Genomic DNA, 26,414 nt, shown 5'->3' with positions numbered 1-26,414 from the left:
TTTTAGCGGGCTTAGACGGGGCGGGCCGGCCCGCTTTGCCATCCCTAGATGTAATGTATGCATCTGTTTTTTAGTAAGCCACAGTTAACCATGACAAAATTTATTTTTTGATTGTGTTTTTACAAGAAATTATATTAAACCTAAAATATATGTAGTAAGCTTAAAACATAAAGCTAAATTGGTACAATGTTTTATTTAAAGTCATCTGTATCAACAAACTCGAGCAAGAGGCTTAACAATCATACGATGGCATTTGTCTTTGAAGAGTACATAATACTCTCTAAATATTTGATTAGATCATCTAAAAATATCATGTTACAATATGTATATACATGTAATAAAAAGTACAAAAAATTCAGGTGGCCATGGCTTGAATCCACCCCAACTAAGAGATCTGAAAATATACTCCACTGTTAGTGATGTATAACGCAATGGACTCAAAATCCAGCATGGGCCAATGAATAGCATGGGATCTTTGGGACAAGATAAATAGATGATGGATAAAGCCAAATACATGGTTTATCATTGTTTGAGTATATGTTGAGTCATTCCAATACAGTTCTTCTTTAGTGACAAAAACACAGCAATCTTGTTGGCCATGCTTTGTTTACTCTATGAATAGGGCAACATGCAATAAGGGTCATGTGGACCCTCATATAGTGAGGATGTCACTTCCTATTACTTTGTGAACCGCCCTAAATTTTGTCCCTTTTTTCGTGTGAAGAAATTTATTGGCCTTAAGCATTTGAGATGTCTCTTGTGCTTTATTTATTCAAAAAAAAAAAAAAAAAACTTATCATTACGGTTGAGTTAAATTCTTTTATTATGGGAATCTTTCTAAAATAATCTACTGCACTTTGCTTCAATAAGTTAAAGATTCTATAGAAGAGATGACAAGAGGGACCTCCTTAATAGCAGTAGACCTAACAACAATTTCTTTTGAAAGAAAGGGACGTCCCTTAATAAATTAAAGTAATAGAAATTTTTAATAAGTCAAATACATCATCATGCCATAATATCAAATCCAAAGAAATCCTTCATGCCTTGCAACATCTCTAGTATTTATTCCCAGCGGTAAAGCTAGAATATTTTCAAGAGGTGGCCACATATAAAGAATTTTTTTTTTAAATTAATCTAACCTAGACAAAAGAAAATCACAATAACTATTACTTATATAAAATGTTCTTCATAAAATATACACTTGATTCAACAAGAACGGACAACATTAACAAATGGTACCAAAAAAAGATACATTAGAAAAGCAGATTGTACCAAAAAAGTTACAACAAAAGAAATAAAAACTAATAGTAGCTCTTTATGAAAATTGAACCCGACGGCCCTTTAAAGAGTCAAATTCATCCATAATTGCATCTGAGCTAAACTAACTTGTGGTGGGTTGTGGGTGTATGCCTACTATTGTCTTGTTTTATTTGTTAAATAAACCAAAGATTATTATTATTTATTATTTATCTCTTTTAGGTGTTAATCTTCCGGTTCTTATATGATAGGATTAAATAATTTGAAATTCGACCGAAAACTAAATAAAGATGGAAATAAATTATTCTACTTAAAATAAAACTTGGGATAACTAAATATATATTATTAGAGATAGCTAAATATAAAAATATACCTGCTCGCTAAAAAAAAAAAAAATTGGGGTAGCAATTGCTACCCCTCCCTTATACTAGCATCCGCCCTTATTTATTCCCTATGTCTCACCCTATAAGTTACTCTAGTTGTAGCAAAATAATTGTCTTATATTATATGTTTTACAATATCGATGAAATATTAATTTAAACTTTTTTCTCTTCATAATTAATTACATATATATTTTTGAATTTATATATCATATGTTTGACTTATATTTTCAGACAAAGCGAATATAATATATAGTAAAAGTAATAAATGTACATGGAGAAATATGATGAGAAAAAAGTCATGGTCCTTCTAAAAAAAATCATTGTCATGACTCATAGACAGTGATACTCAAAATAGTCTCACTCACTAATGAGTTTTAAAATTTCAATGATATGAGTTTATAATTTTTTCAGTCTTATTTATAAGAGACATTTTAGTCAATTATAGTTAATATATTTAGCTATAAAATTGGATTAAATACATCAATTTTTTTTGACTTCAAAATGTCTTTTACTCGACATTCATCTTCTTATCTATCTTTTAGATCGAAATGTCTCATTAAAACATATTTAACGAGAGATTGACTCTTGCATTGATTCCATTATCAACTTAGGACACCATAATTTTTTCTCCTGAACGATTCTTCAATCTTCTTATTCCTCTTTAGCTCTTAAGCTTCATTTTGATGGAATGTAATAACATCGTTAGATTAATTTCTTAGTCTTTTTGTAATTTCCTTCTCTCATTAAAAAACAGTATGACAATAAGTTAAGCAAATGTGGAAAAGTGACGTGTGAAAAGTATGTTTGGCCCACATGAAAATGTAGGGAAATCTTATCGTATCATGAAATTTCTAAAATATTACACATAATTAGTGTCGGTTAATCACAGTGACAAAAACCCTCCTTTTTAATGACTTTGATTGCTTAATGGATAACGGAAAATGGACCCCGAAAGATTTCCTTAAGAAAATTGCTTTTCTGACAACGAAAACTTCCTATTGATCGTAAAATACTAAAATGCCCTCAGCGGTAGTTTACTACCGTTCTACAAACCGGCGGCAGTTAACTACCGTTGGTCCCAGCGGTAGTTAACTACCGCTGAAATTCCTATCATCAGCCACAACTCACTGTTCATCTCTATTCATTAGCAACAACAGCAACAGCAGGTTTTGAAACCCATTGTAGGAAAGAGAAACTCATGGATGAGTCAAATTTCTTTCTTCAGCTTTCTTCTTCCTCATGTTGTTGTTGTTGTCGGATGATTTCTTCAACTTATCATCTCTTTCTCTATTAGAAATTGGAATCATTGTTTTTTTTTTTATTGTCAAAAAACATAATCTCAAGCCATGGAAAGAGGAACATTTGTTGAAGAGCACAATCACAATTCCATCTGCCATGGAAGAATTAACAATTGGATTTTATTAGGATTGATTTATGTTCTTAAAATATTAATTTTGAATAGAAAAACATAACACAGAAAAAAAAAACAATTCTCCATTTTTGGTTGTGAAATGTCAATGGAAGAAAAACAGAAAGAAAAAAATGGGTTCAGGTGTTGTTTCTAGGTTTTATTGACATTGATTCAATTTATTTGTGTTTGTTTTATGTGATTGAAACCCAGGTTCCGTATAAAATGGACTGGTAAAATTTTTGGTTCATCATTGACCAATTTTTTCTACGGTCTGATTTGACTGTCTACCGAATCTTATCATGGTCCACTCATACCAAATCTATCCTCAACTCTATCTTTTCATTATACTCTCTTCTCTTTCTCACTTCCCTGTATGCAAAAAACACTAAGGGTCCATGTTAACTTGTGCCCTTAGGGCACATGTTAAGCAACCTAAATAAAACAATTTTACATTGAAAAACACAATATGACAATTTTTAAGAAGTTGAATGCACGTCTTTTGATATTTGTATTTGTATAATGAGTATCTTAACATGTGTTTGAGGGCACAAGTTAACATTAGCCAAAAACTAATACTGATTTTTCTTCTCATTTTTTCCTTCTAAGCCCAGTGGTTCATTATTCATGGCTATCCAAGTCTATATTGCTGGAATTTTGTCAAGTCTAATTTGAACATTAATTTTTGAAATAAGCAATTTAGTAAATTATCAATTGTTTGAGTAAAACCGCTGCAAGTTGTTCCAACTTACAAAAAAAAAAAAAATCTTTACAGGCATGGACTCTAGAACCGGCGCAGGAGTGACATAAAGGGTGGCTGTTGCACTACCGGGTTGGGGTTGAGGTTGTCGTGGTACATTCTGAGTCGGATTTAGGATATAGAGCATAACTAGTAGTGTGAGTGTATTCTTTAGGTTTGGGTTTGATGTTGTTCACTAATATCTTCTTCAAATTATGAATTCCATTTCAATACCCAGTATAGAGAGGGAGAGAAAGGATTTTATCAAAAACAGAAAAAGAGAGAGAAAACAAGAGAAATTTTTTGAGAGAAAATAAAATAATCAGATATATAAGATGTATTGTATTATTGTGGTTCCTTAATAATCCAATGGCTATAATTTTTGGTCCAGTATGGACCAATACTATCATGGGTCCAGGCTAAATTCCACCTGAAACCCATTCTTGTTTCTAAAAAAGAGCAGCAACAGCTTTCTTTTTATTACTAATTTGTTGAGTGCAGAAAGGAACACAGCGGTGCAGTGCAGTGCAGGAAGAAAGGAACTCAGCGGTAGTTAACAACCGCTGGATCTCAGCGGTAGTTAACTACCACCGGTTTGCAGAACGGTTGTTAACTGCCGCTGGAAGCATTTAGGGATTTTACTTGTGTCAATGTGAACTTATTAAAGTCAAAAAAGCAATTTTCTTTCCTTAAACACTATGCACGCCCCATGATTTTAACAACTGGTCATAATTAGTGAAATGTTATTAACACCGCCACATATTAGTATACACCCTCCCTTTTCTTTGCCAAATACACAATTAGGAAGAATTTATTTTTGAGAAAAAAACTTTTTAGAAAATTATTTTTTGAAATGTGGATATTGATATGACAACATACCTAAAATAATTTTTCATAATTGTGAATGTAGTTTGAGCATATGACTGAGTTTCAACTTCAACATTTCATAGAATATATGGAAGGTGTATAATATGTTTGTGATGCTAAACTTTTTTTTCTATCAACAACTATCATATCATCGTTAAATTTAAATAGAAGATTGTCTATCCATTTGTGACTTCTTCGACTATGATCGTTTCTCTCATTGTGTGTTGTTGTCAAAGACACTAAAAATACTATTTGTAGTCGTGCTTCACGGCTTCAAACAGCAACACTATAGAGCAACTTGATATCTACCTCGTGCTATGATCATTGTCAACAACATGTGGTTGTCGGGAGCCACTACTCCCTCCATACAAGTCTCTTGTTGTGAAGACAGTGTTGAGGTATTCTTAAAGGTCTATGATATAACATTTTAGTACTTCTTGTTGGATTGACTAGTGTCAGAAATTCAACATAAGTTTTTCAACGTTTTTGTCTCTAATCATAAACATCTTAAAAAAATTCTTAAGTCACCCATCATGTAAGTGTTTATGTGAAAACCTCTTTGCTATGAAATTCCCATGTTTTAAGCTCCCAAAAATAAGAAAAATCTTGATGATATAAGTGTAGATAATCAAATTATTTAAATATTTTCAACCAGACAAACTTATACCCATGTAGTCTTTACGCTAGAAACCTCTCACTTTGTTGTGTATTTAATTAATTCAATCACTTAATATGTTTCATACACCGACAATTACTATGTACCCTAGTGTGCTCATAGTATCATATCTAGTGTGGGGTAGACATAGAAGGAAATCATCGACAAAACCATTTTAATTAAATTATTAAGGTTTAAATGTGTCATTAGTCCCTGCACTTTCATCAGATTTTGACATTGGTCCCTGCACTTTTTTTTGTTTGGCATTGGTCCCTGCACTTTGTAAAAATATTGGTATTGGTCCTTCTGTTAACTTTATGTTAAAAAAAACACAAAACTAACGGAGTGCCACGTGGCCCAATCATTTCACGCCACGTGGCACCAATACCAATATTTTTACAAAGTGCATGGACCAATACCAATATTTTTACAAAGTATAGGGACCAATACCAATAGTTTTGTGTTTTTTTTTAATAGAAAATTAACAGAGAGACCAATACCAATATTTTTACAAAGTGCATGGACCAATTCCAAACAAAAAAAAGTGTAAAGACTAATGCCAAAATCTGATGAAAGTGCAAGGACTAAAAACATATTTAAGCCAATTATTAATCAACAAAATTTATGTATAATGAAGGAATTACGAAATAAAAGCATTTGGCATATCAAACACCGTATAAAATACAAATAATTTCAAATGTATTCGGATTCCAATAAGAAAGAAAGAATTAAACAGCGAGTGAATAAGCAAAAGCCCCCTGAAATTGTAACTTTTGTCAAAAACCCCCCTGATTTTTGCAAAACTTCAAAAACCCCCCTGAAATTGTTAAACGTTAGTCAATTACCCCCCTCCGTCTGTTTTGGCTGTTACACCCTGTGACGTGGCAGTTAACTGTACACGTGGCACCTCCATGTGGACTAAAAGTTATGCCACGTCATAGGGGGTAATTGACTCTTTTTTTCATTTTTTTTTTGCTTTTTTTTAAAAAAAAACTATGTGATTATAAAAATAGGCAAATACCCCCCTCAACTTTAATACTTATGTGCAAATACCCCCCTCAACTTTAAAACTTATGTACCAATTATCTCCCTCAAATTTAACACTTACATGCAAATACCCCTTCAAATTTAAAACTTATTTACAAATTGAATTAAATCTTATGTGCAAAGATTACTTCAAATATTTGAAGACTAGTCTTTGTTTTGAAGACTAGTCTTTGTTAAAACTAGTCTTTAACTTAAATTACATGAAAACAATTTAACTTAAATTATTTCATCTTGTGCTTACCAAAATAAACACTTTATGTTATAAGTTGTAAATTAAGTTATTTATCCAAACAGAGCCTAAACCACACATAATTACAAGTGTTTTGGTACTCCAACTTGTATTCACATGTTCCTTCTTTCCTTGAAATATTAGAACAAATTCTTCATGCATTAAACTGAGATCAAGTATGCTAAGGGAAGGAAAAAAAAACCAATAATTCAAAACATGCTCCTAAAAAAACAGACTTTAATTTCTTTTTCTGTCAATTTTCCAAAACAAGAACAGAAAAAGAAAACAGAACATTGAAGTTTCTTTCTATGGAAAACCAATTATACTATCAAAAGGAAACAAGGGATAAGAAATTTGAGAAGCTTTTGGAGGCTGATTCTCTTGTAGCAAATATTCTTCAATCAATTCTTTGGTAGCTTTTTCAGACAAAGGATGAAAAAATTGACCCAATTCCTTAACAAACCCAGTCACCAAAACCCATTTCTCATCTTCACCCATTTTCTTCCATTTGAGTTTACCTTCTTCTTCATTGAGTTCTAAATATTCGCAGAGTTCTTTAAAACAATCTTTCTGCTCTTTCTCATTGCTTCTTCTGCTTGCTTTGCACGTGCATTGATTATGGATGCTTTCTCTGCAAACTCTGATGCGAGTGATGCATCGTTGTTGTTGTTGTTGTTGTTGTTGTTGGTGCATGAGATTCTTGGTGGTTTGGGTTTTGGGTTGGTGGAGAGTGTGATGGGAGAGATTGTGAAGAACATTGGAATGTGTTGAATTCGAAGAGCCATTGAATTGAGTTTTGAAATTGATTGAGATTTTTGGGTTTTGGAAGGATGAAAAAAAAAAGAGAGGTGGTGGTGATTACTGTGAAAAAGCAACAAAAAAAAATTAAAAAAAGAGTCAATTACCTCCTATGACGTGGCATAACTTCCATGTGAGGTGCCATGTGTACAGTTAACTGCCACGTCACAGGATGTAACAGCCAAAACAGACGAAGGAGGGTAATTGAATAACGTTTAACAATTTCAGGGGGTTTTTTAAAGTTTTGCAAAAATCAGAGGGATTTTTGACAAAAGTTACAATTTGAGGGGAGTTTTTGCCTATTCACTCATTAAACAGCATATAATGTGAGCAAATTCTGATGTCCAAACAACCATTTTTGTTTGTAGGCATGTGGAGGAAAGCTTTTTAAGAAGTGGGTCCATTATGCATTGGATTTGATATTCAATTCAATCGTGTTTCCATGTTTGAAATCTTTGAGGGTTGCTTTGCTTTAGTCAAATCTTAATTATCAATCTAATCAACCAACCGAAAGAGAGTGGCAGTTTTTTCCTCTAACGGTCGATGGACTTTGTCCTATAAAATGTTTGCATTTTGCTTTGACCATAGAATATGCAATCACGTTTTCTTAGACGGCTGGTCTGTTATTGGTTTAATCTTTGAGAAAAATGAAAAATTGGATATAATTGCCCAACCTAACTCACCTGCCTTGAATTCTTTTTTATGGCCTGCAATCATTTTACACTTTCAACCGCACTCTTGAACAGTCATTAGGGTGCATTGGCTACTTAAAAGTAGTGTGCATATAACTTCTAAAATTATTAATTGTTTTTTAGAGGAAAAAGTATTCATTGTTATAAATTCAATTTTCTATTTTCTTAGATTTTCATCGAATCTGAATGAAGTTTATGCAAAAACTATAAATACGTAACATGTTTAAAAAAAAATTAAGCAGGCGACATATTATTTCAATTGCTACTAATGCTAATAAAAAATGTAAGCAAGTCACATTTTTTAATTGTTACCAGTAATAATAAACAATGTTACTGAAACTCTTTAGTTACATAGGCTTTATCTAACAATTGTTCAAAAGTTACCGTATAGTACTACTAAAAAAAAGTGTCCCAAAATAACTGAGTCATTTCAATTTTCAATACTACTTTCATCATTCTCAATTTAATATATTCCACTTTTTCCCCTTTATAACTCTAATTAATACTACTTTCATCATTCTCAATTCAATATATTACACTTTCCCCTTTATTTATACATTTTTCTTAATAAGTGTGAAATGAGCCAATGACTCAATTAATTCGGGACGGAGGGAGTAACATTTTTTGTTGTTTGTAATGTCATGTCTTCCAAACTTGAAAGATATCCAATATTCAGCTCTTCTATTTGATTCATGTTAGCTCGGTTGGCTAGATATTTGATAGCATCAATAGTTTCTTCAACATCCATGGAGATCATACCAAGAGATTGAATAACAGTTTCAACATCACCCCTAAGTTGAACTATCAAAGTTATTGTTTGATAGCGTTAAAACTTAAAATTCTTCATATAAAAATCGTAGAGATTTTGAAGTCAAAGAAAAACTTCAAAATCTTCGCAAGATGATAAATTCTTAAATATAGAAGCGACGGAGTACACATTTAAATAACTGATGAGACCTATAGATTTATTGACTTATACGATAAAATATAGTTTATTAATATATTTCTTTGGTCTATCGAAAAACTATACTTTTATTCTACTAAAAAAATCTAACTGCGCATGTTAATTGCAAATATAGATATAGATAAAGGGAATGAACAATGTAGAAAGGGCTACAAACTGTTTGACCAAGTTGGCTTTGTTGATTTTTGATATAGTTGATGTGTTTCTGATGAAAGAGAATGATCGATAAATAATAAAAATTAATTGTTTTAATGAAAGAAATTGATTAATTACAAAAGAGATAGAAATAAAGGTATTAAAGGTCAATGATACCTAATTGAAATTCGAGTATCACGTCAAAGAAAAATGTTTGTATAGATTAGGGAGAAGGGCCCACATGGAGTGGTGGTGCCATGCTGCTGCTTTGCTCTTTTTGATCCTTAATTATTATATAATGCAGGCCGCTCTTCCTTCCTTCCTTCCTAGTAGTCCCTACATTGCTCTCCACCGTAGTCCATTTCCTACACCACACTCTCTTTGTTTTTTCCCCTTTTAGCTTTCACTTTTTTCTTCTTTCTATATATATCCCTCTTCTTCCACTAGAATATCTCATATGACATTGATAGTTAGTACTAATTAGCTTGAAGAGACAGAACAATTTAATTAACGAACATGAAAGAAGGTGGAGGTAACAAGAAGCAAGGTGCAGCCTCACCTTGTGCTGCATGCAAGCTTCTCAGAAGAAGATGTGCTCAAGATTGTCTCTTTGCTCCTTACTTTCCTGCTGATGAGCCTCACAAGTTTGCTAATGTTCACAAAGTCTTTGGTGCTAGCAATGTCAACAAGATGCTTCAGGTAATTCATTCCACTCTTATCTTCTACATATTCAACCCTTTATTTCTACCCTATATTATAACAAGTTGTTCAATTAATGCTATTACTTTTGTCACCCCCACTTAAGTTAACTGATATCAATTCTTACTCTATTCATATACTACATTATAATATTAGGACATGACATTTGTGGTACTGTAGTTGTAATAAGACTGATGCGACAAAATACTATTTTCAGAATAGATTTAAATTTTTCAGTTTTAATTACAACTATAATAATAATAATAATAATAATAATAATAATAATAATAATAATAATATGAAAATTCCATCTTATTTCAGTACAAAAGAAGATGAAATCACTTTTTTTTTCTTCTTTTCCATCTATCTAATATTATACATATAACTTTGAAAATAAGAAAGATTATAAAGATGAGATGAGATGAGACGATACGATATCTATGTAAATAAAAATTAAAGCAAGAACAAGAGGCAGGGGCGGATCTATTTGATGGCTATGTGGGGGCTAAAGCCCCACATGCCACTTCCCTATCTTTTTTTTTATATATTATAAAAACGATAATAGTCACTTTGAACTCTGAATGTGTAATAGTCTCTTAATGTATTAAAATTTTAAAATAGTTCTTGATTTTGTATTTTGTTAGTCATAATAGTCCCTGAAGTGACAATAAGTAAGTATATTGAAAGGCTAATATAACAATATTAATGAAGTATTTTAATGTTAGGGACTATTTTGATTAACGACGTGTACAATCAGAGAAAATTTAAAATTTTGATACATTGAGGGACTATTTTAGCCCCATATATATCAAATGTCTAGATCTGTCCATGAACAAGACTAAGAAAGTTTTATGGTGGTATCATATCAAATAAATACTGATTAGACATGGCAAAAGAACCCGGACCCGCCGGGTCCCCCGCCCCCGCACCCGAATTTTAACGGGGAAAAGCCGAATTAACTGGGTCCGGGTCCGGGTCCGGGGAAAACCCGTAGGCTAAATGCGGGGGCGGGGACGGGGACGGGGGATAGTCACACCCGCCCCGCCCCCGCCCCCGCCCCGCACCCGTACATGAGAATTTACCTTATTACCCTTATTTTCCTTAAATTAGAAGGGGGTATATAAAGAGCCTGAAACCTAATTTCATTTCATTTTGCTCTTCACTTTACCTCAGCCGCCGTTCCTTTTCTCTTCACTTCACTAAACCTATTTCCATTTCCCAACCTTCGTTCTTCTCTCTCTCTTCCCAATCCCTTTGATTCGTTGACTCCAACTCATACGAAGCTTTTGAATTTCCTCCCAGCCGCCGTTCTATACTTGTTTTTGTTTCAGATCTAGTTGGATTTCCATCTCATACGTTTGATTTGAAGCTCAACTCACTGAATTTGAAGATTCTACAGGTTTTTTACTTTTTACTACTAGATTTAGTTCTGTTGATTTTATCTGAAATGTCATAAAGCTTCCATCTTTACCCTTTTCGCTTCTGTTTGTCACCGATTAAACAATTTCTATTGAAGCATTTCAGGATTCTTTATAGCATGTTTGTATAAGATTTCTTTGAAATTTGAACAAAAACCAGTGTTCAGTGCCTTCAATTTTTTGGTATATATTTGTTGTCATTCCTAGACAATTTTCTAATCTAGTGTTAATTTTTGCTGTGAAAGATAAACTAATGCACAGTTTGTTAGGCCTTGTTAGCAAAGTGTTCCATTACAGTATGATAATTTGCAACATGCTGACTACCTCTCCCTCGAAGAAAGTTTTGTTTAAACTAGTAAATGAACCGCAAGGAAACATTGTTACTTACAAATTTAGTTTCAAATCAGTCTTTTTATTTCATAATTCTTTTCACTCATGCTTAATATAGTGCAAGCTTTTGTTGGAACTGAAATTAATAAACTTAATACCTTGTAGGTGCCATAACTGGAGCAGTTACGACTCCTCTTGATGTAGTAAAAACCAGATTAATGGTTCAGGTACGGTGAAATTGTCTTCCCTCTTTTATTATTTGAAGGAAATATTTGGAAGAAATCCGAAAATGGAAATTTGTTATGAAATGAAAGAATAACCACTTGGAGTTGTTATTTTAGGTATTGTCCTAGCCATTATATTATGCACATTAACCACTTAAAGTGCATATATTAATCCATAAGACAACTATTCATAACAGGAGTTGCTATTTGTAATTCATTTTTTTTATGACATGTTATTAAACTTGTGACTTTGGTCTGAAGTTATTTGTACTTTTGGTCTGATTTTTTGATCTTGTGTATATGTTGTTGGATTTTTTGTTTGGTAGTTAATATGGCTAACAAATCACCCTAATAGATTTTATGAATTATTGGTTTTAGTTGGCAAATGAAGGTACCTCTCAACCACAATGTCCACTCATTTCCCAAGGAAGTACACATCAACCATCTCCAAATGGACAAGAAAGTTCACATCAACCAACTCCAAATGAAAGTGTTAATCCATCAATTGTTGCTCCTACTACCACTCCCACAAGTATATTCTTTTGTCATTTGAAGACAGTGAACAATTTGAAGATGCCTGCCAATATATAATGCTACATGTCATGTTGATGAAACTTCTGATTCTGTTGTCAACAGACTCAGCCATTTCATGTAGTGCCTAAATTCTACACTCACAACTTATGTATGCCAATAAGTGAAGTTAGATGTTTATATTCTAACTTTTATTTTTCAACATAGGTGAACCGCCGATAAGTGACGTTAGTTCGGTTGCAATCTCCCGTCTTGAAGATGATGATCTTTAGTTAACTTGTTCAATTGGAACTTTTGTTCTTGTGACTTTTGATGATTTGGAATCCTTTATTGTTCTATTGGTTTCAAGTTGTAATAATATTTAGAAAGAACTAGATGTTATGAGAGGTTTTGTTGCTTTTGAATTTGGATTGGATATGAGTTGTAATAATATTTAAACAGAATTGATGTTAGAAGCTTTAGTTTTAATTATCTTGTTAGAAGTTTTTGTAATGATTTTATAGGCTTTTTTGCCACTGAAACAGGTTTGGTTTGCCACTGAAATTTGAAAATAGGCTTACTGCAAAAAAAAAAATAATATTTTTTTTACACTTTTCACGGGTGGGGGTGGGGGCGGGTCTGGGACACCCGTCCCCGTTGGGGGCAGGTCTGGGGGTAAAAATTCTATCCCCGCCGGGTCTGGGGGCGGGGGCGGGGCTGGGTAGTGTAAAACGGGGCCGGGGACGGGTGTGTCAAAACCCGCCCCCGCCCCGCCCCGTTGCCATGTCTAATACTGATGTATTGTTCTGATTCACCTCAGGATAACTATGACAGTTGACCATTTGCTTATTAAGAAAATATGATCGTCCCAAAATAATTGTGTGCAGTAGGCAACTTCACACATGATAAGAAAGATGATAAACCAAATAGAGTGTTGATTTTACCAAATTGTTCATATTTATTTCTATAATTTGTAAATAATAATAATAATTTGAGAGTGATTCACATAACATTGATTAAAAGGTACAAAAGAAAAATAAACAATTAAAGTTACATTGAAAACTTAAAGTGATATTATTTTTGGAACAAATTATTTTCGCAAATGTGACACTTATTTTTGGGTAGAGGGAGTAAATTAGGAAGAAAATGATGATTTTACCCAATTAATAATAATTTTGCAGTGATGCCCATGATAATAATCAAAGAATATAATTGAAAAATAGCAATGAAAATTACATTAAAAAAAAACTAAAAGTTGCACTCTTTTTGAGACATTTTTTTTTTCAAATGCGACAATTATTATTAAATAAAAAGAGTAGTTGTATAGATCAATTCTACTCAATTTCAGCTACAATGGTTCCCCGACACCATCTATTATCATTGCAGCGAAAGATAAAACCAACGTGTCGTTGTGACAAGTGATAAGAGATTTGATCTCCTTATAAAAATGTGGTAATGAGTTTGATTTTTAATTTGTGTGTATTAAAAAAATCTGATTGAAAGAGAAAAAAAAAATCAATTTATGTGTCTAATAAGTTGTCGAATTGACATTATGACTGTTATATTTATTATATATTGCTCAAAAATAATTTTTATATATATTAAAAAAATGAGATAAGATAAGAGGAATGCAAGCAGACTCCGGTGGCGTTAATTGGTTAACTCAGCACATGTTGATAACAATGATAAGTATGTTTATATTTTTTTCTTGAGTAATGATATTTTGACATCTATTTGATGACAACTTTGTTGACAACCTTGTTTTTCTCACTTCTTATTGGTCAAAAACAATGGAGAGAGAAAAAGGAAGAGAGAAGATAACAATATCATGTGAGTATGAGAGAGAAAGTTGTCCAAAAATTGTCAAAAAGTGATTGTCAAAATATCATTTCTCTTTTTTCTTTCCAATTCATTTCTTTTAATTGACTATTGGCGCTTTCCTTGACCGAGAAAATCTTGTGTGGTCCTGGTCCACACAAGTGGTATTTGGTCACACAAAAAGAAAAAAGAGAAGAGAGAAGAGAGAGAAAATGGAGAAGAGAGAAGAGAGAAGAGAAGAGAGGGAAGGAAAAAACTTGTGTGTGTGACCAAACCAAAATTCTTTGGTCCTGGTCCACACAAGTGTTTCTCTTCCTTGACCATATCCCCACGAGTAATGATATTTTGACATCCATTTGATGACAACTTTGTTGACAACCTTGTTTTTCTCACTTCTTATTGGTCAAAAACAATGGAGAGAGAAAAAGGAAGAGAGAGGATAACAACATCTTGTGAGTATGAGAGAGAAAGTTGTTCAAAAGTTGTCAAAAAGTGGTTGTCAAAATATCATTTCTCTATCCCCACACATCCTTATTCTTCTAATATTTTTTGAGGCACATATTCTTCTAACTTCTTTTTAGAAAAGAAAAAAAAAATGGTTTAACATGATTGATTTTTAATTTTGTAGTTCAATTTTTCCATTTGAGAAAAAGACAGGCTACCTGAAGATACTTTTCTCAAAAGGGGAAGGCACAAGTTAATGGTTCAAATATAGAAATAAATTATTGGAATGTGTGCATTTTATTTAGTCTTTAACTTTTAAATGCATATAATGCACAAAATTTTAAAAAACATTTCTTCTTTTGGATTTCAGGGCACATGTTAACACTACCCTTCTCAAAATACTAAAGTAATTCAAATGAAATTTATTTATTTATGCATCATACACATAACACATTCACATTGCAATTCTTTTTGTGGATTTTAATTTTCCTATAACCAATAGTAAAACTAGTTTTGGAGGTAACCAAAAGCCATGTCCACACCAAACCAACCAACCAGAATGGTTTTTTCCAAGTAAGTAATAACCCTTGAAAAATTAGAAAAGGTAGAAAAGATGAGGCATTCTCAGCCGCGTTCAAACCTCACATCGTTTCTTTGTCTGCTTTTTCATTTCTTCATATTCCAATATTAGGTCTGTCTCATCTTTTGGTCTGCCATGTGCATGTGATCCCTAAAATATGAATGAATAATGAATAAGACAAATCAAAAAGTATGCATTAGGAATAGCATTACATTATTTCTTGAATTCATTTTCTTATTGGGATAACCAATAGGAGCTTCTAAACGTGGTGATGCCCCCCAAAAGTCAGGGTCAAGCACAAACTTGTAACTTACTAACAAGCAACGAGATTTTGAGAAACCAAAAACACAAACGCAAGATCTTCATTTCACTTTCTATTTGGCGCCATTAGGAAATAAAAAATTACTACTCAAATAACATAACATTATCCTTCTATATACACCACGTGAAGTTGTCTAATATTGTCAATTTTTTATCCAAAGCATTGAATATGTTTCCTTATTTCATTGTCAAAGTCCATGTCACAAATATATGTCACATATTATGTGGGATTTAAATTAGATACACCTAAGATATACACAAAATCGTCAACCATACAAAATTCTCCCCACCTGTCTTCATTCTCCACCTTGGGGAGATTTTCCCATGTCCCGTCCCCATTAATGCCCACATATGTACGGGTATTTTAGTAAACTGTTTGGGGACGTGACCCTGCAGGCCAGGGGTATGATCCCCATCTCCATTTTTGAAAAAATCCACCACCTGCGAAGCTCTAAATGGTGTAGACATGTAGTATTTGCTTACGAAGCATGAATACAGACATGAACACTGACACGTCGATATTTATAATAATTTAATAAAATCATATAATTCAATGTAATTACGTGTCGATCTCGGACACTGAAAGTTGGGGGAGGAGTATTTGTGTTTATAGGTCTTTGCAGGGAATAAGAATACAAATTGACATCATTTGATTTAAAAGTTGATTAGTAAAGTCGAAATATGAATCATTTGATTTTGATTCATTGATATAGATATCCAACTATATCAAATATCAATGTCACCTTCTCTAGTCTCTATCAAAATCTAATATTCACGTAATTACTTGTCCTTATTAATTTGCAGGACTTACCTGAGCATCAAAGAGGGGATGCAGTGAGTAGCATGGTGTATGAAGCTAATGCAAGAGTGAGAGACCCTGTGTATGGTTGTGTGGGGGCAATTTCGTCCCTTCAGCAACAGATTGATGTGCTACAAACCCAATTGGCTGTAGCACAAGCTGAGGCAGTGCACCTAAGGGTGCGCCAAACTGCATCATCATTTTGGAACAGTGCAGGGCATAGTCCAACTAGCCCAACCTATAGTGGCTCTCCATCATCAAAAATCAATGAATCACAACATGCCAAACATATTTTTGATATGGACATGGTGGTGGACCAAGCTGCCTATGGTGATTCAATGTGGTGATGCAATGCAACAATTATCACTAAAATTAAAATTACTATATATTATATACTAATAGAACCTATCTAGACTATGATCAAAATATATAAAATAGAACAAGGGAGGGAGACATTATTTTTTTTAAAGTAATGTCTTCTGTAATTTCACTTTAAATTAGAACTAGAACTCTAGAAGCAGTGGCGGCGGCGGCCGTTCGCCCGCTTGATTAGTTTGGTTATAGTTTTCTTATGGATGATTGATGAGATATAATTTGGTGTAAATATATATATATTTCATTTGAGATTGTGTTAAGGGCAAGGTTATAGGTTTGGATTGTGGATTCTTCATGGCAAAAAGACCGGAAGGAGTTTTTTTTTTTTTTTTATTGTTGTTTTAGTGATGCTTGAATATATCTTTTGTAAGTTACAAGGAACATGGATGGATCTATTGGCATTTACTTAAGTTTTTCATAAGTATTGCTGCTTCTTTGTAATGTTGGGATATTGCTATACAATTAGTATCATTTTGAGGATTCATGTATTAATCAATGTGTTTTTTTCTCTTTAGTTTTCTTTACCTTTTGTTCTTTTTGATGTTCTGTCTTCTTCTATGTATGATTTTGTTTTACATCATTGAAAGGTCGCTTTAAGCTTTAAAAAAAGAAAACCACTACATAATGTGCTACACACGCTTATTGATTGATTAGTTAGACTACTGTTACTTTTTATTTTAATGAAAGTATTAGTAGTATTAAAGTTGGTGTTAGGGGTGATCATCGAATACTAATTCTCTTAATTGGTAATTTCTTACATGCTTAAATTATTCGTATATTTTGAACTTACGGTAATTAGGGAAAAGCTTGAATATTGATTAAAATAGTAATACAATCAGTATTTGTATGAAGCTACAACCATGAAAATAATATGATTGTATAATAATATGATCATTTATATAAAAATGATCATAAATGTAAAATATTCCTCCCTAAAAAGAATAATATGATTCTATGATACGTACAACTGAAAAGCTAAGGCCAAGTGTTTTAACTAACTTGCAACAGTCGCAACTTTTTCTTTTGAACAACTTAGAAGCAACCAAGAGCACCCCAATAAAAGAAGAGAAAAAAGAGCATCCCAAATGAGAGAAGCTTACTTTAAAATCCAGGGTATCAAATAGGTATCCCAATTGAGACTCATTTAAAGGAGTATCTTCTCATATAAATGATATAAATGTTGTCTCTCTTTTCCTTTTAAGTGCAACTCGCGTGATAGATTTAAATTAAAAAAGCAAAAGAATAACTTAATAAATAAATTAGTGTTTAAACTAATGATGTATGGTTATTTGTAGTAAAAATTTCTTAGATATGTATAGCTAACGACACACTATTATTGACTTTTTAAAAAAACACTTTTATTGGTTAAAATTTAAAACTCATGAATCTAATGAAATTTATATGCGACTCACTTGAATTGGTGGCTCTCACGTAAATTTTAATCAATAAAAGAAAATATGTTAGAGAATGTAGTGTTAGCACATACTTAATAAACACTGCAATAAAAAACATGAATAATGCACACATATGAGACCCACATGAAAACTCTTTGGATTGTCTTATATAACATTGTAGCAATTTGACTTTACAATTTCCAATAATTGGGAGCATATACAATTGTTATGCCTAGCTTGGACAGTAAGAAATGAGATTGGGAACGGGATGAATGGTTCCCACTTGAACTGTTTTTTCACAAACTACGTGGAAATCAAGCTCAAGAAGGATGGGTGAAGATAAAAGATGAAAGAGAGGTGAGATTTCCATAGAGAAGAAAACGAAGATTTCAATTTTCTAAGATTTTTAAATATTTAATGAATTCTTTTTTTTTTGAGGGAAAATATTTAATGAATTCTTAGGTGGTCACGTATGCTGCAAATAATTGCTACTGTGTGCTGCCAAAATAAGATTACACGCTTATATAAACACCACCTTTTGGTTTGTAAAAAAAGGTATTATCAATAGAGTGAAAATCTCGTGCAAATTTGCCCGGATATAGAAAAATGGCAACCAAAAAAAAGTGAAATTTCACCGTATGCCAGTGAAGAAAAATTGTGTAGAAAGAGAACTTGTTCAGCCTATTTAAAAAACCATTTACTACAGCTAAAGTGGCAGTATCGTCTTTCCCTTAGATATGTGTAAAGCCTTGCTCTCTCTCTATACTATTGTTGGCAGTTCTGAATCTTTACTGCATTTTTGGATAATCGAAATTTTTTAGTAGTTTCACTTCTTTAGGAAAAGAAACACTAGCAGATTACTGGTAACCCTATTCTAATTCATTTTGAGTAATTCTTAACAGGGTAAGCTACGAAATTGCATTACTACCAAAATTGAGGCACCCCCTGACAACAGCATGAAATTCTCAAAACATCCCCCCAAAGAAAGCATAAGCTATTAATTGCACTACCAAAATTGAGGCATCCCGTTCCATAATTAAGAATGTCAGAAGGTAAACAAGAGCATCCAGAGTCATCAATTCCTTATCACATTAAGCAAATAAAGGACAGTAGAATATTCACCTCAACAAATATTTTTCTCTTCTATCCTTCCCATCCCCTTACTCGGAAAAATCATTGTGATAATTGGAATCAAGACGTTTCTTCGTTTCTGGTTGACTTGCTGGAGAGCTACCCTTCTTTCTCTTGCGATTGTTCAACAAAGATGAAGCATCATCTATCATATCCCCTTTTTCTGCATTGAATCCATCCCTGTCTCTAGCCTCCTCAAGGTCCTCACCATGATCTTCATCATCAGGCTTAGACAAGCTCTGTCTTCTCTGTTGCTTATTTTTCTCATTCTCAACTGCCAACTCTACTCCATCTTCAAGCTCCCTCTCAATGAGATCATCCTCGTCCATTATATCTTTCTTTATTGTCATTTCACCTCGTTCCTTTCTCATTTTTTCTAACGCGGTCTTTACTTTGTCTTTGTCAATCATCTTGTTTGTCATTTCAACTCCATCTTCAAGCTCCCTCTCAATGAGATCATCCTCATCCATTACATCTTTCTTTATCGTCATTTCCCCTCGTTCCTTTCTCCTTTTTTCTAATATGGCCTTTACCTTATCTTTGTCAATCTTGATTGCTTCTTTGGGTGACTGACCAAGTGGGCCTTCCCGACGCTCCAGATTTTGACCAACATTGAAGCTAGACTTGTTTAATGATGTATCATCACTCCTTCCTAATTCTGTAGCCTCCTTTGTGGCAACAAGTTTCTCTTGATCTCCAACAAGTTTATCTTTGTCGGGTAACTTTTCTGAGGTCTGAGAATCCCTGGTTTCCGAGTCCATCTTGTGATCAGTAATGTCACTTCCCATTTCTGCACTCCCATCATTGCTTTGGTTTTCGGTTCTTGAAACTGGTACTGCATTATTTTCCACAGATGAGCACTGAAGGGGTGAATGAGATGAAATTTGTTTTGAAGCCTGCTCTTCACTCATCGCAGGACCCCTTGCAGCAGCTCTCGCTCCCCCTGCAGCAGCCCCTTCTGCTTCACTTCCTTGTGATTGTGGAATTCTATTCTGCTCATAAAGTTCCAACATTTGATTGCTAACTTCTGCAAGAGAAAAACAGCAAGGACTCAGAAGGATATACAAAAGCATTCATAGAGAGACACCGAAGGATAGCATCCTGTTTAAATAATAGTAAACTTGATCTAAAAAAGCCTAATGAAAAAGTGGGTCTGTGCTCTAATGAAAAAGCCTAACTTGATATGAAAACAGGGATAAACCAGTCGAGACATGTGACAGTAGAAGAGATTACTATATTATTAAGCCAACACACAAAACTATCCAATTGGATCAACTTTCTTAGTATGCAAATGAATTGAGGGGATGGCACCAACCCTCCAATTGGCGTGGGGTGACATCAAACTCCTGCCACCAGACCTTCTCACCGTCTGACGGAAGCTTCACTTTCAGGAACTTGGCAGCAAGGAAAATGGCACCTGCCGCAATATGATGTGGCTTAAATTGTAGGCAGAGTGATGTCCTCAGCCTGAAAGCCACTTTCCAGTGTGTGAACAAAAAACCTATTAAAATGAATTCAATAAAGTAAAATTAGAACAAGTGTGGAAACTTAATTCATACCCATCATTAACAAAGTTCCATGCAACTTGTGCAAGGGCGTTCTTAGCAACATTGAACTTCTTTATGGCCTCGACAAGGGGCTTATATGGATGTTGGACATTCAAGTCAAAAGCCAAAGTGGCAAGTACAACCCTCTCTCCAAGTAAAATTAATTCTTTCTGCTGCTCATATACTTCCTACATCATTTACAAATTCTATTCAACAAACAAATATAATAAGGGTCATGGAAAGATAAACAAAATACAAAGAGCGGGGTTAAAAACAAGGATTCAAAAGCTGACAGGGAGATTCTTCCGATATATAGCAGTTTGAGTGCAATGGGTGAAATCAGAGCAACTATAGAATAAAATGGTGTATAGAGAAAAATGTTTGCTAAGTGACAAAGTTCCATGCAATTAATTCTATTTATTAGTGCTCTCCAGTTTCAAATATAATCACAAAAATTTCGAATTCGGTGGTCTAAAATACAAGCAAATCTCAACTAATTTTACCCTATTTAATGATATCATGCTTAAAATAATATATTTATATTTAACTTTCCAATAACCTCTTTTATTCATATTGTTGGAAATTCCGCCTTAATTGCGGTTCGCCCCTAGTCACCTAAGTTGCGACATTTAGTTAGCCTTCATTCCAGCCTCCAACACCTTCATTGTGTAGGCTTTGAGAGGGTGGATTTAGTCCCACATCGGATAGATATAGAACTCTTGAGAAGAGTTTATAAAGAGGAGGCACTCCTCACCTTACAAGCCGGTTTTTGTAAGGATGAGTTAGGCCCTAAATTTCAACACATGAAACAGATTTCCATGAAGGCATTTTGCAGAATGCGGTTATTTCTTTGACATAAAAAATTCAATGAGATTAATTACTATTCTTAATTAGTGTGAGTTAGTTTTTTTGCTTGTATTAGTTTTTTTGCTTGTATTTGAAAGGAAACAGAATGGAGTAACTGAACACCCGAGTAAAAGACATACGAAAACTTTGTTATCTACGAGCTACAAAAACACTGTATAGGATTTCAATATTGAGGTCCCATCTACCATGTTTGAGCACAAATTATGACCAATATAGATGATGTGATGCCTAGAAACTGACAAATTGGAGGGAAGCCTGCTCTTGAAGCGAATAGAATAAAAATAAAATAAAAACTCAGTTTAAGACTATAATTGGATAAAGAAAAGCAAGAAAAAAATGTTGGAGACAGAACCAATAGCAATAAGATCACAGATAAATCAAGAAATTGGGAAGTCAATACATAGAAATGAACTGATGAAAACACCAACAATATTAAAACACCTTCTGTTTTATCCTCTGTGCAGCAGCAGGGTCTTTCTTGTGAATCATCTCATAAGATATGAGAATAACATCCTTAAGAGGACGAGGAGTCTCTTCAACCTTTCCAGCCAAAAACATGCAAACTGTAGCAATTGTCTGCAAAAGAAATTCGTCAATTGGATTGTGAGATTCCCAATAAGTATTCTTTTAAGTTTATACTGCTTTTATATCTATCATTCATATAAACTAGGAACATAACCACAATCAACTTACACAAATACTTGAATAGAAATCGCTAATGTATTGAGATTCATAACAGAACACTTTGAGTAGAAGTTGGAATTTGAATTAAAATGCAAGATACCCAAAAAAATAAAATAATCAACCCCCAAAAAGTGCAAATTTGACTACAACTTCAAACTCTTGTTCTAAACTTAAAGACATTCAAGAAAAAGGAAAAACTCAACTTAAAAACATGGTGCAAAAGAGACGAGAAATCTATGATTAAAAATACCTATAGAAGAACAACAAATCTGGCAGGCAATATAGTAACATTTTCTATAATTAAGTCCTTAAACATATTTTTAGAATATAAACGCAAACAAACAAATTTCAATATTGAGAAGGCATATTACATAAATGCAAGAAATGCCAACTTGAGCTTTGCAAGAATATATCATTAATGCTTTGACATATTATATTAACCAACTAAAATTGTAATTAGCATATACATAAGCACAAATTTCTGACAGCTTTTGGATACAACTTTACTCTTCAACCCAAAAGCTAGCTCGAGGTGTGAGTGTGAAGATAGCCCAGGCCTCAAAGACTACTTTGCCCATATCTCTAGTTGATATGGGATCTCAACACATTCTCTCCCACTCAAGACCGTACATCTAGAGCATGGACAGACATATGATCCAACAGCAAATCTAGGATAGTCTTTGATACCATTTTAAAATTTGAGCTAGATCTAATAACTCAACCCCAACTCATAGTTTAAGAGCTTCGGATTGCCTAAGCTTTGTAAGAACTATTTTGACCATCTCTAGACATCAAGACACACAAGTTCTAGGGGTTCAATATCACAAGTCAATTGAAAGTTTAATGTGTCGAATTTTGATTTGTTAAAAAAAAAAATTCAAAACCAAACAGGCATCTGCAGTTGAAAATGTCAATAAAACCAAAAACCATCCACCATGTATCTGCCAACACAGCATTTAAACTTCAAGCATTGAAAATCAAATTAAAAACAACACACAGGTACTTTTAAGATATTTATTTTGTTGCACTTATAATATGCTAGTTCTCCACTATATCAATTGCACAAACATGCCACACTAAATCAAAATGCAACTTACAAAAGATCAGGGGAGGTAATTTGCCTACAAAATATCTATTTGAAAGCATAACCCACCCTTCGGTCATTCTTTGCATGAGATTGTCGAAGAAAGAATCGATGACAAAATATTATGGCTGTTGCTATAGTTACTTGAGGCCTGCAGGGGATGAAGCTACAATCAATATGCAAACCTCCAATTGAATTTCAAGAATAGGAAATAAATATTTACGGCATAATGACAAAACCCAAGTACATTTAAAAGGAATTTGACATTTATCTTGCAGTCCACAAATATAAACATATTATTAGATCAGAATTACAATCGTAAACATAGCAATCAATTTGCAAAAATATAAATTAGCATATACTCGTAGCGCTTTAAGATTGCATAGTTGGGTGTACCATTAAGATACAAAATCGTATGTGTATGAGAGGAAATGTGAAAACATCAAGATGAAATGAAACATACAACCCCTCAAAAGAATTCCAAATACATAATATGCATGTAACTGGAAAGTAATAATTAAATAGTAATTGCAATCGCATAACACTCACACTTTAAGTCGCATGCCTAAATCTTGTAAGAATGTACAGTATGACTTGCGCAGATATGTCTCTTTCTTCAAGTCAATTCCATCTTTTCTTGACGGAGCATTTTCTTCTATTTCTTTTCTAGACATATACCAGCGACCCAATGCTTCTTCTTGCTTATCTTGAGAACTTCTACAAGAGCTTCCGTCAGATGCTCCATGATGTGGCAACTCTCCAGACACAAGTGCTGCCATATGGGTTAGTTGCACTGTTGACTGGGTTAATTCTGTGTCACTTGTTCAGCATCAACAAGCAGAAAGATTCTGGAGGATACATGTATAAAACAAAATAATGAATATCATTGGCCGGGAATTTAGAGTGCTATAACAGAAATGCTGAAACCGTACAAAATCAATAGCAAAGGTAAAAGATTTGAACTGAAGTTGAGAGAGAACGTTCCCCGCACATCAATTACATGTATGCAATGTATTTAAAATCGAGGTTTTGCGCAAAATTTGAAAGGGAAAGTAAAATCATCAAACATACAATTGTAACCCAAATCATGAGATTATAGAAAACTCATAAAGTCATATATATGCATGCAAGATAGCACAAGACAAAGAGAAACTTAAATCACACTTGAAATACTTATATAAATTTAAATTCATAAGCAAGTCACTAAAAGTCTTACAAGCTCATAACGCAATAAGCACAACAGAAAATAAATGAGAGAAACCGAACAGAGACGAACGAGAGAGAAGAAGGATGGAACAAACAAGGAAGGACTGGACAGAAAAAGTTGTAGGGAACATAGGGTTGCAGGGAGCAAAGGCATCATAACGCATAGGGAAGGACAGACACTATTTTTAAATAATTAATAGGCACGAATTTTTTAAGAAAAAAACCCTATTTCCTATATGGGTTTTCTTATGACCCGCGTGCATAAATGGGTATTCTACTAACCCGCATGTAAAAACAGGTCTTTTCTGACCTGCATGCAGAAAACGGGTTCTTTCCCAAACCCTAGTGTGCGCCTCCCCAGATGAAAATGACAAAAATCCCATAAAGATAGCATATGATTGCACGAATAATTGATGGGCTTGTTTTTTTAAGGGAAAAAAAAACATATTTCCTATACGGGTTTTCTCAAGACCCGCGAGCATAAATGGGTCTTCTACTAACCTGCATGTAAAAACGGGTTTTTCCTGACCCGAGTGCATAAAACGGTCTTTCCCAAACCCTAATGTGCGCCGCGCAGCCATCACCTTTGCGGCCGATTTACTGTGGTGATTGGGCCCAATTTCACCGAAAAACATTCAGTGTATACTCTTAATTAATCACTAAGAGCAAGCACAGTCGCAATCGCAATCGTGCGATTGAAATCGTGATTTTAACCACCATGCTCATACACACTTCGTCTTGAAAATTGATAGAAATACATAAATTGACCTAATTTTCAAAACTGTTCGTTCATTTAAAACCAAACCCTAATCTTCGTTTTACACAAATTTGACAAAGGAAAAGAAAGACCCAACATCTAATATACGAATTCCACAACTCAGATAAGATTTTTATAAAATAAAAAACAAATTTTGGGTTGATTAATTTCCCAAACGGAGCAGAGAAAAACATGGTCAATAGTTCCGATAGGGTTTGAATCAATAAATAAATAAATTGATAGAGATTATTAAAATTAGATGAATGAATATAGACCCAATTGAAATTGAAATTGCAATGCATACATATGTATGAGATAAAGCGATAAATGGATCGATAAAAAGCATGAAACAAAATCGAAAAAACGAAAGAGGCGTAAAAAGGAGATAAAGAAAACAAATCGAAGGAACTGGGAACATACCAGAAGGTAGAGAAGAGAAGCCTGAAGCCTCGTGAATTGCAAGTTTCGTCGTGTTCGGCAATTGGAAGATGCAGCAAAGGTCGAGGATGAATCAATCGATCGATCTCGAATGTTTGTTTTGTTCTGTCTCTCGCTATCGCTACCACGTTATTTGTGTTTCAGATTTTTTTTTTTTTTTTTTCACTGCCCACCCACTCAGTATCCAGAGTTAATATTGATTCATATTTTATTATTATTATTATATAACCTAAAATTTATTTTTAGTCCTTTATATTATTACTAAACCAAAAAAAATTGATTGTCAAAAAAAAAACCAAAAAAATTATATTCATTTTGGTGTTTTATCTCCTTTTTATTTGTTTTAATCATTCATTTATTTATTTTTAACTATATTAACTTTGATAACAAATAACTTGGGAAACAGTTTCTTTGATGAAGTTATTTAGATATTTGATCAATTATACATATCTTAGTATTAGTAGAGTTGTATGATCATATTCATGTGCAACTTTAGGTTGGACACTTGTATGTACAACCACATGGTTGTTTGTACAATCTTGATAGTACTTGTAAGATTTTTATACTAACTTTGAGGTCAAATGGCTTATAAAAAGAATTTCTTTGATGAAGCT

General features: G+C 33.4%; 2 protein-coding genes, 1 long non-coding RNA gene and 1 pseudogene across 5 annotated transcripts; 2 read left to right on the top strand and 2 right to left on the bottom strand.

Moving 5' to 3' along the window:
- Positions 1-6,793: 6,793 nt before the first annotated feature.
- Positions 6,794-7,469, bottom strand: LOC146931966 (uncharacterized; annotated as a pseudogene).
- Positions 7,470-9,365: 1,896 nt separating this feature from the next.
- On the top strand, positions 9,366-17,184 carry LOC146931964 (LOB domain-containing protein 4-like). The gene is made up of 2 exons (XM_085703547.1): positions 9,366-9,873; positions 16,323-17,184. The coding sequence occupies exons 1-2, from the start codon at positions 9,691-9,693 to the stop codon at positions 16,662-16,664; spliced, it is 525 nt and encodes a 174-aa protein (XP_085559673.1). The 5' UTR covers positions 9,366-9,690; the 3' UTR covers positions 16,665-17,184.
- LOC146931965 (uncharacterized) lies at positions 11,023-12,844 on the top strand. Its single transcript, XR_015006895.1, has 4 exons — positions 11,023-11,272; positions 11,787-11,848; positions 12,224-12,496; positions 12,584-12,844. It is a non-coding gene; the product is annotated as an uncharacterized LOC146931965 (long non-coding RNA).
- Positions 17,185-19,087: 1,903 nt separating the features above from the next.
- LOC146931963 (cyclin-T1-3-like) lies at positions 19,088-25,905 on the bottom strand. Of its 3 annotated transcripts, none has more exons than XM_085703545.1 (7): positions 25,783-25,905; positions 23,949-24,247; positions 23,413-23,550; positions 22,073-22,207; positions 20,777-20,952; positions 20,533-20,684; positions 19,088-20,244 (listed from the first exon to the last, which is right to left on the bottom strand). In XM_085703545.1, exons 4-7 carry the CDS (start codon positions 22,187-22,189, stop codon positions 19,247-19,249), a joined length of 1,443 nt encoding a protein of 480 aa, XP_085559671.1. In that variant the 5' UTR covers positions 22,190-22,207; positions 23,413-23,550; positions 23,949-24,247; positions 25,783-25,905; the 3' UTR covers positions 19,088-19,246. The 3 variants fall into 3 exon arrangements, with proteins under 3 accessions (XP_085559671.1, XP_085559669.1, XP_085559672.1); XM_085703543.1 differs by having other exon boundaries at positions 23,469-23,550; XM_085703546.1 differs by lacking the exon at positions 23,413-23,550.
- Positions 25,906-26,414: the final 509 nt, after the last annotated feature.

This window comes from Medicago sativa, chromosome 4, assembly GCF_051527215.1.
Source record: "Medicago sativa cultivar Bolivia chromosome 4, Bolivia_mono, whole genome shotgun sequence".
Taxonomy (NCBI): domain Eukaryota; kingdom Viridiplantae; phylum Streptophyta; class Magnoliopsida; order Fabales; family Fabaceae; genus Medicago; species Medicago sativa.
Note: the sequence above shows the minus strand (reverse complement) of the source record. Positions and strands in the feature narration are given on the sequence as shown.